The sequence below is a fragment of the Megalobrama amblycephala genome, linkage group LG3 (genome assembly GCF_018812025.1).
Source record: "Megalobrama amblycephala isolate DHTTF-2021 linkage group LG3, ASM1881202v1, whole genome shotgun sequence".
In the NCBI taxonomy this organism is placed as follows: Eukaryota; Metazoa; Chordata; class Actinopteri; order Cypriniformes; family Xenocyprididae; genus Megalobrama; species Megalobrama amblycephala.
Genome location: NC_063046.1, coordinates 49,622,736 through 49,637,387, shown reverse-complemented (window position 1 = coordinate 49,637,387; position 14,652 = coordinate 49,622,736). Strand labels below are relative to the sequence as shown.

General features: G+C 37.7%; 1 protein-coding gene across 2 annotated transcripts; it reads left to right on the top strand.

Annotated features, from left to right (window-relative positions):
• The first annotated feature begins 3,610 nt into the window (after positions 1-3,610).
• Positions 3,611-13,553, top strand: LOC125265602 (Y-box-binding protein 2-A-like). Of its 2 annotated transcripts, none has more exons than XR_007184300.1 (10): positions 3,611-3,767; positions 4,586-4,649; positions 5,037-5,070; positions 6,890-6,979; positions 7,071-7,322; positions 7,561-7,643; positions 8,493-8,673; positions 8,853-8,960; positions 9,039-9,137; positions 13,014-13,553. XR_007184300.1 is itself a non-coding variant. In XM_048185911.1 (10 exons), the coding sequence occupies exons 1-9, from the start codon at positions 3,716-3,718 to the stop codon at positions 9,072-9,074; spliced, it is 900 nt and encodes a 299-aa protein (XP_048041868.1). In that variant the 5' UTR covers positions 3,611-3,715; the 3' UTR covers positions 9,075-9,111; positions 13,014-13,553. The 2 variants fall into 2 exon arrangements, 1 of the variants encoding a protein (XP_048041868.1); XM_048185911.1 differs by having other exon boundaries at positions 9,039-9,111.
• The last annotated feature ends 1,099 nt before the right edge of the window (positions 13,554-14,652 follow it).

The window sequence follows — 14,652 nt, the reverse complement described above, 5'->3', positions numbered from 1 at the left end:
GACCGGACTGGTAGCACTCGCCGCAGAGTATCACAGTAACTGCGTGACTCGCCATAGACAAACACAGAGAAAAGTAGCTCCGGCTAGAATGTTCCTCCGCAAGACACGTGCAGTTCTGTTTATTAACCGCTAGAGGGCCAAAAAGCCGCGGACAGCAGCTTTAAGATAACCTTGCTTTCTGGAATAACCCCTAGGGCGTTTGCTCTTGTTTACCAGGCCCTTCTGGCCCTTCTCCCCACTCAGCATACAGAGAAAAATAGGGCCCTAAAACTATTTAATATATACTTTTAAAATAATGATAGCTACCAAAAACACATTTTCTTTTATTTTTATTTATTTATTTTTCGGTAGCCAAATCTTTGTCATTGTTTAAAGAAAGGTGGCAGAATCTTCACTGGTAGTGACTATCCTGAGCTGTGACATCAAAGGCAGCAGACAGAGAAAAAAATAGGGTCCACTTGACCCTAAAAAAATCAGTCACTGGCAAAACAATTACTTCGATATAATGAAATAACTGATATATTATTTCTTGCAAAAAAAAAAAAAGAAGTCAGACGCCACACCCACAGACCTTTGGCTGATGCGTCTGATGCATATGGCACACAAAACTGGAAACACTTCAAGAGTTTAGAAGTCATCATCTGATTGGTTGAATTCTACAAGATTTTCTACAGGAATTCTAACAATCCACCTGTAATCAAACCTGCTGTGATGCCAAACCCCCTCATAGAAGAAGAAAACAGTTTACAACTGTGGCAATGAGCACTTATCAGGATCAACTAAACGCTGGATTGTATCTCAAGTTTGCAGCATAGACTCTTTAAAATACGTCCAAGAGTTTTACATGCCAGTCTGTTATTGACATTACATTTCCAGTCCCCTAAACATGACTCTAAAAAAATTAACTGTGATTGGTTTCTTTACATGTCAGTCAGATGGCCTTTTGGGTGGTCCTTGACCAATGAAAACTATGGAGTCTAGACCTTCTCCTATCAGTCTGAAGGTTTGGCTGCATGAGACTAGGATGATTGCCTAACCTGCCCCCACTCAGAACCCCATAACATTCACTACACCTAAACTCCGCCCTAGCAAATACCTTAATCCACTAAACCTAACATTAAAGGGTTAGTTCACCCAAAAATGAAAATTCTGTCATTAATTACTCACCCTTATGTCATTCCAAACCCATAAGACTTTCATTCATCTACGTTAAACAAATGAAGATATTTTTAATGAAATCTGAGCGATTTCTGTTTCCTTCATTGACATCTATGCAACTACCACTTTGACTTTTCGAAAAATTCATAAAGAGATTGTAAAATTAATCCATATGAATTGAGTGGTTTAATACAAATTTTCTGAAGAGACATGATTGCTTTATATGATGAACAGATTGAATTTAGGATTTTATTCACATATAAACATTCATCAACTCACACATCAGTTGTGGTAAACGGTTTACATGACTGCATGTTTGCTTGACGTGTGAGAACCAATGAGGTTCATTCTCGTGTGTTATGCAGAATGTTTGAGCTTCCGGAAGAGGTCTGTTTGAGCTTCTGTTTATGTTCGAAATTCAATCTGTCATTGTGTCTCTTCAGAAAATTTGGACTAAACTGCTTGATTCATATGGATTTAACTTTCTCAAAGTGTTTTTTGCATAGCTGTCAGTGAAGGGACAGAAATTCATTAAAAATTTCTTCATTTGTGTTCTGAAGATGAACAAAAGTCTTACAGGTTTGGAACGATATGGTAGTGAGTAAATGATGACAATTTTCATTTTTGGGTAAACTATCCTTTTAATGAGGCTATAATCTTTACCCTAACTTCCGGTCTGAGACAGCTGGCCTAATGCAGCTGTCTTGAAACTGCCGTGACATGGTTCTGAGGTTCAGCAGTTGAATGCTGTTGTAAAGATATCAGATTTGCAGTCAGATTGTGAAGTTACAGTAGCGCTTAACGGGGTCATACTGTCCAGCAAAACCTTGACCCCTTGTTTGGTTTACATATCACAATAAAGTACGACTCTGAGCAGTCAAATATTCCTGCCTATACTTTTCAAACAACGCTCTTAATTGTATAAACTAATTTGTTTATACTTATTTTTATACTGTCAAAGGTGAGATTAATGTCTGATTTCTGTTTTGTGATAAGGCAACATTGGCGAGCATGCAGAGTACGCCTCGTCTCTGACTGGAAGAGTCAATAATAAAGATCTACAAATATTTTCTATTCATATATCTTTTGTTTACTGCATAGGTCAAATGTTGAATGTCTGCGTGTGACCACTGTAAAAAGAATTGTTGATTTAACTTAAAAAAGTAATGTATGGTTTCCTTAAAATTTTGAGTTCATTGATATTAAAAATTTGAGTTAATACAATGAAGGCAATCTGAACCACATTATTTATTGAAGTTGATTTGACAAAAGAAAAAATGTTGTGATATATCATGAAAATGATTTTTTACAGTGTTTTGTCTGGATTTCTCTCGCTCATGATGTAAACATCACTAGCTTAAAGGCATAAAGATAGACACAGTGGGATTCTTCATAGCATTACGCACACTCAGCAAATGCAACATGCATCTCATTATACATCAGAGAGAAATACATTAAGTTCTGTACTGAGAAGTTTTGTAAAAATCCAATATGGAGACCTTAAAAATTTATATTGCATTTTCATACCTTTGAACATGGTTGCAACCAGTGTTTCACATATTTAAAAAGAAAAAATAGAGGAAACTATAGTGAATAAAATAATGATTGTCCAATAAAATTATAATGTGTTGGAAGAAATGACCAAATGCATGGCACCCACAGTCTTGTCAAGTCGTTTAGATAAAAATAGTCAAGTGAAACTTGAATCTGGTGACCTATGTGTAGAAGGGCTTGTGCAAGGCATATTGGGTAAAAAAAGCAGGGCCATAACCAGGCACAACGATATTAAAATATTATATCCCATCAAATCACCAGGCTGACTTATTTTTGATTTGTCCGATTTTCTATCAACAGCTACTACTGGATATCTTCACAGGTGTACTCGTCTGATGTATTTCATGTCACCAGCACAAAGTACATGTTAATGTTTTGAAAGAGGCATATAAAAATATCAGATAGATAGATAGACTGTTAATTTAAGTTTAAGTTATGTTATAATATTTGATAGTGTTATAATATTTGATAATATTTTCTTCTATTATACAGTTTTTATTATTGTTTTATGTATATTGTATTATTTACAGTCATGCCAATAAAGCAATTTTGAATTGGATAGATAGATAGATAGATAGATAGATAGATAGATAGATAGATAGATAGATAGATAGATAGATAGATAGATAGATAGATAGATAGATAGATAGATAGATAGATAGATAGATAGATAGAGGTGTGACTGACTGATTATACAGACTGACTGAAGCTGGATTATAACTAATAACATAACATTTGGAAAACATTAGCATCTTGTTGTCAATAATTCTTTCAAAAGTCGAAATGAAGTGTGAAGAATAAGTTGGTTTTCGCGCGAGACGTACGCTGACTCCCAATTAATCACGCGAGAATGAAGATAAAACTCGCGGATTGGTCGCTTGAACACCAATTAAATCCAGGCTGTGTAGATCCTTCCTGACAGGGAATCGGGATAAAAAGTTTGAGTCCGCTCGAGTAAATGTTTGGCGAGTCGGAGGGAGGGGGTTAAATCCAGAGAGAGAAGATGAGCGACACAGAGGCGTCTGAGCAACCGCAGCCCGAGAGAAAAGTTATCGGTAGGGGTTTAGTGACAATGATACATTTATTTAAGGCACATTACGATAGTAATGAACACCTCAGGTTTACGGTGTGAGACGCGACTGACTGGCTTTAGAATCGACCGTATCGTTTTTCAGAAAATGTGTTTATTTTTGAGGCGGGCTGAAATGGTTTAATTCACACTTGCGACTCTGCATATAGCCTACTATCGATGAAGTTGTCGCTAAATGCTTTTACCACATGGTTACCTTCCTCTGTGGGACTTGTTTTTACCATTTATTTTCGAGTTACTCTTCACTGGGCGATCTTTTGTTGGGATTTATTCCGTTTCTGTAACAACAGCATAAAGAGAAATTGAAGTAGCATGTCTGGTATGATCTGAAGTTGTTCATATTGGAAGCAGCGTTTGGTTATTTACACAGTGAAAGTGCCTTGATGACCCACATTTCTGCGCGCTGTCACCATGTGCTTTATGTGGGAGGGATTTAACTGCAGGTGTGTTGCATGTCGTTAGGTAAAAGCTTTACATTATTAGCCATAATTTACTATGTTTACCCTTGAGTAGCATATATCCAATGTAAGAACCCCATCTTATGCAAAAATGCGTGTTTTCGTCTTTATGTCTTGGATACATCTGTAACCAGCGTCTGAACGACCTAAGTGGTTGAAAGGTTTCAAAGTTTATAGTTAATAATTCACACACATGGCCCACAGTGTTCAAATGAGTCCGTTCACCGGGCTTTGCTTCAGCAAACGAATCTTGTCAGATCACACCAACAACTCCCAAAGATGATCTTAATGGATGGTGATGCATTATTTTTATGATCCGTTGCAGCAACCGGTGTGCAAGGAACTGTGAAATGGTTCAATGTGCGCAATGGATACGGCTTTATCAATAGGTAGGTTCATAATGCTGAAAGGACTCCTGTGCACAGATACACAGTCTGACGGGTGTCAAATACTGCGGGGTCCAAACGTCTGAGACCACAAAGTGGCCTAAGTGTGTTTAATTCAAAACGACCATTTTCATTACAATGCAATACATTTGATTTGAAGATTATTTTAAATTCTAAAACGTTATTTTCAGGTTTAAATGATAAAAGCCCAGATTTTCAAAGTGATCTCAGACTTCTGGACCTCATCTGTGTATAATCATATCGCTAAGCAAGCATTTGAATTCTTTTTTTGCCTTCACACTATCAAATGATATTTTTTTGAAAACATGTATATATGTTATAATCTTAGTCTGTTTAAAATTTAATTGAATTCCCTTTTTTGTTCTACAGAAACGATACTAAGGAAGATGTATTTGTTCATCAGGTAATGCGTTTACTTTATAAATACATTGCAACCTTTTAATTTAAACTATTTTAAATAATTTTCTGGTGAAGTAATGCCACTACTCTCTTCTAAACCGATGCTAAAGGGGTAGTTCACCCAAAAATGAAATTTCTGTCATTTTGTACTCACCCTCATGTCGTCCCAAACTTTTAAGACCTTCGTTCATCTTCGGAACGCAAATTAAGATATTTTTGAGTGTTTCTGAACCACACATAGGGAGCAACATCAATTGCACATCTTAAGGTCCAGAAAGGTAGTAAAGACATTGTTAAAATAGTCCATGTGACTACAGTGTTTCAGCCTCAAATGTTATGAAGCGATGAGAATACTTTCTGTGCATAAAAACAAAACAAAAATAATGACTTCAACTATTTAACTGTTGTCATATATATATATATGCAGTGCAGGCTTCCGTGTTAATGTCTGAATGCCGACTCTTTATTGGCCGTTGTTAAATAAAGTCATTATTAGAGCCCAAGCACCAATGGTGTGAGGTCCCTATTGTAATTGCTCGATCATTTATACTTCTCCAAAATGAATCGCATTTTTGAGGGCCTAAACATGTTTGAAAACTCATGAAACTTTGCACATGCGTCAGAAGTGGTGGAAATTTGCATCTGAAATGGGTTTCTGAATTAGATGTGGCAAAATGGCTTGATAGTCAAAATTTCAAAATTTAAATTAAGTGCTACGTTTCACATACAGGTATGAAATTCGGTAGACAGATGTAACAGCCCAATACCTACAAAAAAGTCTGTGGGTGAAAAATCTGTAAACCCAACAGGAAGTGAGATATTTTGAGTTTTCGCTGCAAAATTCTTTCCTTTTTTTGTCATTTCCAGACGTTGTACTTTAACAAACTCCTCCTAGAGCTTTAATCAGATCAATGTCATATTTGGTCAGTCTAATCTAAAGGCCTTTGAGACATTAAATTGCAACGATCTAGAGTTTTCGCTGAAGGGCTTGTCTGTGGCGGCCTAACTAAGTTTGATGTTTCGCCATGAAATGGGAAGTTGTTGTAACTCAGGCATACAATGTTTGATTTGCCCCAAACTTCACGTTTTATTAGAGTCCTGGCCTGAAGACGTCTACATGGCAATATTCAGTTAGTCAAAGCGCCACCTGTTGGCAGCAGGAAGCGGGGCACTTTGAAATGACATAATTCTGGCACTTTGATGGCACTTTGAAATCATAATTCTCCTGTATTTACTCCCTTACATGCATGTCGCCCACTATTCACTGTTTTCCTAAGGCCAACGGGTGGCAGTAAGCCCAGGTGTGAGGGCCCTTTCATCGCTGCTTGCAGCTTTAATTTTTGTTTAGTTTTTTGTGCGCACAAAGTATTCTCGTCGCTTTCATCATTAAGGTTGAACCACTGTAGTCACGTCTTTACTACCTTTCTGGACCTCAAACGGTGCAATGAAGTTTCTGCCTATGTGTGGTTCAGATACCTTTGGATTTCATCAAAAATATCTTAATTTGTGATCCGAAGATGAACGAAGGTCTTGTGGGTTTGGGACAACATGAGAGTGAGTACTTGATGACAGAAATTTCATTTTTGGGTGAACCAACCCTTTAAATGCAGCATATAAACATGATATTCTTGCCTAGTAAGATTAAATGACATTTACAAAAAAGAAATTCTACCAAGATGTATCACCTATACGGAAATCCTAGATTTCAAGTGCTCCTAAGATGTCAACATTAATTTCATAAATGGTTTGTCTTGCAACTTAACCCACTCATCACTGATGGAAAATAAATGTTATGCTATGTATATGCCTTTCCCTTTGAACAGACTGCAATAAAAAAGAATAATCCAAGAAAGTTCCTCAGAAGTGTGGGGGATGGTGAGGTTGTGGAGTTTGATGTTGTCGAAGCGACTAAAGTAAGTGCTTCTGGATGAATCAAAATAGTGTTGAGGAATATTGTGAGTTTTATAGCTTAATTTTCTCTCTAAAACTGGGCATTTGCTTTAGGGCTCAGAGGCAGCGAATGTGACCGGTCCAGGGGGTATACCTGTCAAGGGCAGCCGATACGCCCCCAATAAACGCAGATTTCGTAGACGCTTTTACCCCCGTAATGCACGTCCTACTGAAGGAGAGGAGAAAGCTGAGGGTGCTCCAGCTGGTCCCACAACTGAGGGAGAGGATGGAGAAGAGAAAGGAGCCCCTCAGCCACGTCCTCGGCGCCAGCGTCCACGCAGGAGACCTGTTCCGCCACAAGGCGAGGTGAGGTCATTTGGTTGCTGTTTTATCCGAAGGTCTACCGTGTTTTTTTTTTTTTTTTTTTTTTTTTTTTGGTGTTTTTTTTTTTTAAACCTTGTTAGTGAATTGTGTAGGCCTTTGTGACATTTCATAGATTACATTAGTTAAATTGTGTTCAATGTGAACTTTCAATATTGAATGTGATATTAAGCCTGCACACAGCTGGTCAGTGAGTTTTGCAGTTTTCTTGCCTCTGCTCTAGGGAGAAGCAGGAGAGAAAAACGAGGAAGTAGATGGTGCCCAGCAGAGGCCGCCACCTCGCAGGTTCAGACCACGATTTCGAAGGTTCATATCACCACTTGTATATACAGACCTTATTTGAGACTGGAAATGGTGTTGTCTTGAGTTAAATTCACATAGTGGTGTTCAGTTGAAAGGAAAAATGGAAATAAGGAGTATTTATTAAGATGCCTTACATTTTTGAAAAGTGTATTTAAGGCTGGAAAAAGTCTTGAGTAATATGTAGACTTCTATAATAATTTTATTTAATTTAAGAAGCCTGTTTATTAAGTTTGAATGTGTTCTGGTAAATATGGAGCCACTAAAGGGACATGGTGAACGAAAAAAAAATGAGATGAAAGAAAAAATATTTGTCAATACTTTTACGTTCTCTCGCAAATGTTTATCTGAGGAACGCAAAGGTTTTGCGAGGGAACGCAAAAGCTTTGACTTATTAATTTTCCTCCAATCTTTTTTTTTTTTTTTTTTTTTTCCCTCACCGTGTAGGGGTTCTGTAGGTAAAACCTTGCTTTTTGGTAACCGAATTGAATCAAAACTGACCTGATTCCAGCTGAATAATGACATTGTCTTCTGTAGAGCCACTTATAGCAGAATTGAACTCATTTCATTATTGAGGAGCTTTACCCACTGAACTCACTTGCAGCAGAATGTCTCATTTGACGAAGTTTGCGTCATTATTTGCGTCATTTCCTTGTTTATTACCATGAAGCTGTTTTGAAACAATCTGTATTGTGTAAAGTGCTATATATAAATGTGACTTGACTATGCATTTCCATGATACCTTCGGAAGTATTCCAGAGGTCTTCCATTGCATTGCCTTAAATATTCAAGATAGCCTGTGCTCGTTTATTGTATTTTATGCAAATGCGAAACTCTCTCTTCTGTGATGCCCAGGCCGTTCCGTCCTCGGGCACCCCCTGGAGAGGCTCAACAGACGGCTGCCCCTGTAGAAGAGCAAGAGTCGCCCCCTAAAGAGGGCCAGACCAATGTGGAGCAAACAGAAGGGCAGCCCCGGAGACCCCGCAGACCTTTTAGTCGGCGCAGACAGAGGAAGTCTGAATCCGGTACCTCTAAAGTAAGTGAAGTAGTTGAACTTGACGATATTAGCTTGGTTCTTGCTGCCTGACTTTAAAGTGGAATGGCCATTTTCTCTGGACACTGCTGGACATGCAAAAATCAGATAATCAATAAATGTTTTGACTTTAAAACAATGCATCTTGGGCTAATAGTTCTCTCGCAACTGTCATTGTTTAGGATGGAGACGAACCTGAAAAAGCCCCTGAGTCACCAGCCCAGGCCTCCAAGCCTGCTAATGTCAAATCCTCTTCTGAAACATCCCCAAAACAATCCCCTAAAAATGAGGTGTTTTTTTTGTTTTGTTTTGTTTTGTTTGTTTGCAATGACATAAATGTGCACTAACAACTGTTTCTCCCTGTGTAGGCACCTGCCCCTACAGCTTCCAAGCCCTCAGAATGATTTCTATGACCTGGAAGAAATGTGACCCTGGCAAGAGGTGGGACTTCCTGAGCTAAACTGGTGGTAAAAACAAACTACAACTGCTGTTAAAATGCATTATTGTCAGCTTGTGAAATTAAGCAGCAGCTACTCCATATTCTGAAAAGCTTCATTCTTAAAGGATTAGTTCATTTTCAAAAAAAAAAAAATTCCTGATAATTTACTCACCCCCATGTCATCAAAGATGTTCATGTCTTTCTTTCTTTAGTCAAAAAGAAATGTAGGTTTTTGATGAAAACATTCCAGGATTTTTCTTATAGTGGACTTCAGTGGCCTCCAGACAGTTGAAGGTGAAAATTACAGTTTCAGTGCAGCTTCAAAGGGCTTTAAACGATACCAGACGAGGAATAAGGGTCATATCTAGAGAACCGATCTGTCATTTTCAGGGAAAAAAAAAGAAAAAAGTATATGCTTTATAAAACAAATGATCGCCTTGCACATGCTTCTACCAAAACCGCACTTCCGTATTCTTCAAAAAGCTTACGCTGTATGTCCTATGCCTTTCCTATTCTACTTACGGGACGAATGCAGCACCAGTTCCGTTTTTTTCCGTAAGTAGAATGGGGAAGGCGTAGGACATACAGTGTAAGCTTTTTGAAGAATATGGAAGTGCAGTTTTGGTGGAAACATGTGCAAGGTGATCATTTGTTTATATAATGCATATACATTTACTTTTTTTTTTTTTTTCCTGAAAATGACCGATCGGTTCTCTAGATAAGACCCTATTCCTCGTCTGGTATTGTTTAAAGCCCTTTGAAGCTGCACTGAAACTGTAATTTTGACCTTCAACTGTCTGGAGGCTATTGAAGTCCAGTATAAGGAGAATAATCCTGGAATGTTTTCATCAAAAACCTTCATTTCTTTTTGACTGACGAAAGAAAGACATGAACATCTTGGATGACATGGGGGTGAGTAAATTATCAGGAAAATTTTTTTGAAAGTGAACTAATCCTTTAATTTTGCTTAAATCATGAAGAAAAAAAAAGTTGAAGAAAATGAATTGGTTTTAATTGGAAAAGACACTCCGTGCTTCCTTTCATTCCTTTTCGGTCCGTGTGCTTTTGCATCCATTCCTTTTTAGTTTTTTTAACCACGTCAAGAAAAACAAAAAACGAACTTAGTTTTGTTTTATTTTTAAATGCTGTTGTGAATACCAAAATTTAAATTAAAACTGAATGCACAAATTTAATGTGCACAAAATAAATATTGACTTCTTTTCAAATTTTTTTGTTTATTACGTTTTGCATCTTTATAAACCAAAATTAAAAATGGACAGATTAAAGTCGAAGAAATGTCAATTTACAAGTTTTCTTTTGTAAAATTGTTGTTTCTCCCATACTTTTGAGAGCCATGTCTCTGAAACATGATAATAATTGACTTGATTTCCACCCCATTCTCACTCACGAAGGGTCCAGAGAACGCTATACTGGCAGCAAACACGCCCAGCAAAGCGGGATATGCTTAACGTGCTTAACGTGAAAAATGCTTAATGTGGCTTAATGTAGGCGATATTGGAGGAGCAAATTCACTACACCTTGTAAGCAGCCCACTATGAATGCAATTAAAACACATTAAGCTTTTTCCTTGAAAATGAAACACGGGTATGAAGAAAACGCTTAATGCATTAAGACACTGATATTAAATGACCAATAAAGATATGCAGACAGGCAGGTCAGGCCGAATATGAAGACGACGCGCTTTCAGCGTTTTCCACTTATAGAAAACCATTTCAAGTCAAGTCACCTTTATTTATATAGCGCTTTTTACAATGTAGATTGTGTCAGAGCAGCTTTACATTGATAACTGGTATATAATTTTGGCTGCACAGCAGCTCTTAAAAAATAGTGTCAATGCAGGCAGATCAAAGCACTGTTGAATATCAAATGTCAAGTGTCCCCAACTAAGCAAGCCAAAGGTGACAGCGGCAAGGAACTCAAACTCCAACAGGTGACATCAGGTGGCAAACAAGTGGCAAATAGGTGTTAAAATGGAGAAAACAAAACCTTGGGAGAAACCAGGCTTAGTCAGGGGGCCAGTTCTTCTCTGGTGAACAGTGCTTTGTTACGATTCAGGTTGCTATCATAAGTCCAATAGAATCGCAACATTCAAAGTATTTATTGCAGTTCCATCCAGTTGAGGATCGTATTCATCATGCCGGTATGGACGGTATATTACATTTATAAACGCTTAACATAAAAATATTGTCCTTTCACTTTGTTTACGTTGCCGTTGTCTTAGCCTTATGCTGTTGATGTCAAGAAAATGTGCAAGAAAATCGTTTTTCCCTGGTTGTTGTTTTAGTAGGATTAAGCCACGTAAAGCGCTAATGTCCAGCGACGTGGCTGTAACGCATTGCTTTCAATGAGAATTGAGAAATATTTCATGTCAAACCTCCACTGAGGCAAAGGGCATGGGAATTTTGTCTTCATGAAAATCACATATTGGGGTATAATTTTGTCGTCATAACTAATGTTGGCATATTTTCAATTTGAACAGCATTGCATAGCTAAGTGACTCCTAATCCCAATCAATTTCTCAATATAAAACGATATAAAACACCTAACAGAGCCAGACACAGTAACAGTCACAGTAATTTAGATGTCGTTTTGGCCTTTATTCATTTATACATGCAGGCTCTTGAAGTGAGTCATTCTATTGACGCCAGAGGAAAAGGCACTAGAGGGCGCTTTAGCGTCTGTGTGTATGACGCAAAACACTGGAAATTAAATTTAGCATTTTTACATATTAAGAAACAAGTTGTATATCATTTATATTATTTTTCACAAAATAATAATCTTGCATAAAGAAAAATAGCCTGTATCTGCTAATTCTATTCATTTAGTGTTAAAATAAAAAACAAAGAAACCGCATTTTCCATATTTCATTTCTGGTTTAAAAAAGGAAAAACGAATGGAGGCAAAAGTACACTGACCCTTTTCTAATTTAATATTTAAGCTTGATTTTTTTCGTTTTTACATTAAGGGGTAGAAAATTAACAAATCGCTTGAATATTCATTCTCTATATGTGGGCAGGAGTGAAACTCCTCTTTCCGCTGATTGGTCAACCAAAGATCAGACCATATCATCAGTTGTTCCTCAGTTACGCGCAACAGAATAAGTCATCCACTGCTGCAGTTGTATGAATTCTTAGTTTATTACAACTACATTTCATCTCTTTCCCATCAAACACCAAGACTAACGAATGGCTCGAAACAAACCGTACCGGGGCAGAGCCTAGACAAGGCATAGACATAAATTCACCTACACGTTTCATGAGGAAGAGATGAAATGTTGCAATAAACGCTTAAATCCCAGAACATACCAAGCCGACGGTCGGCCGTAGGGCAGTTTTTGTTCATCGGCTGACGAAGTTTTCTCAGTGTGATCCGCACCGTCGGCTGAAGTTGGTCCTTGTCTGCTTTTTTTTTCGGCCGATTCGACATGTCGGATCGGTGTCAGAGCTTGTCGGTCAGTCGGGCCATCTGATCATTCTGATTGGCTGTTCAGATCCTGCCACCCGCTGGTACGGAAAGGCATTTCTTCTTACGCAGGCGCAGAACAGACGTGCTACTTGGCTGTCGGCTGTCGAGCGTTGGTTTGGTGTGTCAGGGCAACTTTGGACCCAGACGCTGCCGATGTGAGCCAACCCCGCAGTCTGCTTTCGTCGCCACTAGTTCGTCGGCTTGGTGTGTTCTGGGCTTATGAATCCGTATACACAGATTGACAACTTCACATTCCTTTTAATTTGAGTTTTGAACTCTTTTATATGCAAGTTCTGCATATGTCTGACTCTGAATGTTTACTATAACTGTTGTCATCTCCCACTGTCCTTTTAAGTTACCTTTCTTGTTTTTCTCTCTTTTATACCTCATATTTTGTTCTTCCTGTGTCACTGCGTAGGTTCCCAGATGGGTTAGTTTGGGGGGTAGGACCTCGCCTGTCTCGTCAAACATTCAAACAACTTGCCCCTCGCTTCTACATCCTTGTCCCGTCCCTAACCTGATCCACCGCTTGTGGTCTGGACCCTTCATCTGTCTGGGTGTGAGAAAGAGAGAGATGGATGGAAAGGAAGGGGCTGGTGGGGAAGGGAGGGTTGGGTTGATGCATACTTGGCCATTTAAAAGTAAATAGCAAAAAAAAACCTGCTCTAAAAAGCCCATTATATTTACAATATTTCCCCTTAATAGTTTTGTTCTGTACTATGGGCAGTGAGCAGTAGAGAAAACGTGACCAGTTTGGCTACTTTAAGTTCATCAAAGAGAGGAAATGCCATCCAGTGTGATGAGTGCAGCACAGGCTCTTCTCTTACTTGTAACTAAATAAAAGGGGAAAATATGCATCCAATCAAAATGTAAAAATTGTCCTTTTCTTTTGGTATGTACTTTACTTTGATGGGGATTTGTGCAATGCCAGTCAAGTAAATAAAGAGTAAATAGATTATTTGCAAAGCCTTCTGACTCTTCTTTGTGTATTTTGGACTGAATCAGGGTTGGTTGGTTTGTTTCTTTGTTTGAGCAGGTCATGCTTGACAGACACAAGCTTAATGTGTCAATTTATACATGTTCTGTTTCACCAAACCTTGAAGCTGGTCACACTTCCTGTGCTTGTAAATGTACAGTTGGTTTGTCAGAACAAAAAAAATGTTTTATTCCATCATATAAGTTAGTTACACCTCAGAATGTGGCATATAGTGACAATAGAAGTCCACATATAAGGAATACAGGTCCGCTTTTTTTCACTCATCAAACGGCACACATCTTTAACCCTTGTGCGGTCTTCATTTAGGGACTACACTCGTGGTCTCTGGAGACCCCGGGCAACAAAATGTAATTTTGTAACAATATAATATATTTTTTAAAAACCAAAGTAATTTTACTCTGTTTATTAATGTTTTTAATAAACATCTGTGCAGTTTTTGAAGGATTTGTGATATCTTTTAAATTTATATAAATTAAAAAATATTTTTTTTAAATAGGTTTTTATGCAAAAGCAGTTTTTATGTAAAATTCACTTTACACAGATTTCTAACTTTCATTCATGGGGATAACATGGATAATTTGACATGGTTTAGTGTAAGATTTTTGCCCATCTTTTGGAAAATGCAGTTATAAAAGTTAAAAAAAAAAAAACCCTCACTTTTACCAGTAGATGGCTGCAAAGCTCCACTATTTGCTATGTGCTATTTGAATGACTGAAGGATGTCTTTTCACAAGTCTTCTCAAGTTTTCAGTTGGATTCATATCTAAATGTTATGAAATCACAATTATAACAATAAAAATTACTTTTTGTCAAAGTTTAGCATTTTTTGTACTAAAAAAAAAAATCATTTTTTTAATATCAATAATGTAACCCACAGAGACCCCGCTTAGAAATTGGACAAAATCCATTCTCAAAATCAGAAACAATGCACAACACACATAGACAGAAATGAAGTGGCACACTTTCAAAAATGCAAAAAACATCCCCAATAGAAAATAGACATGCTCACACACACACACACACACACACGTGCCCACAAAAATAAAAATTATTTTATTAT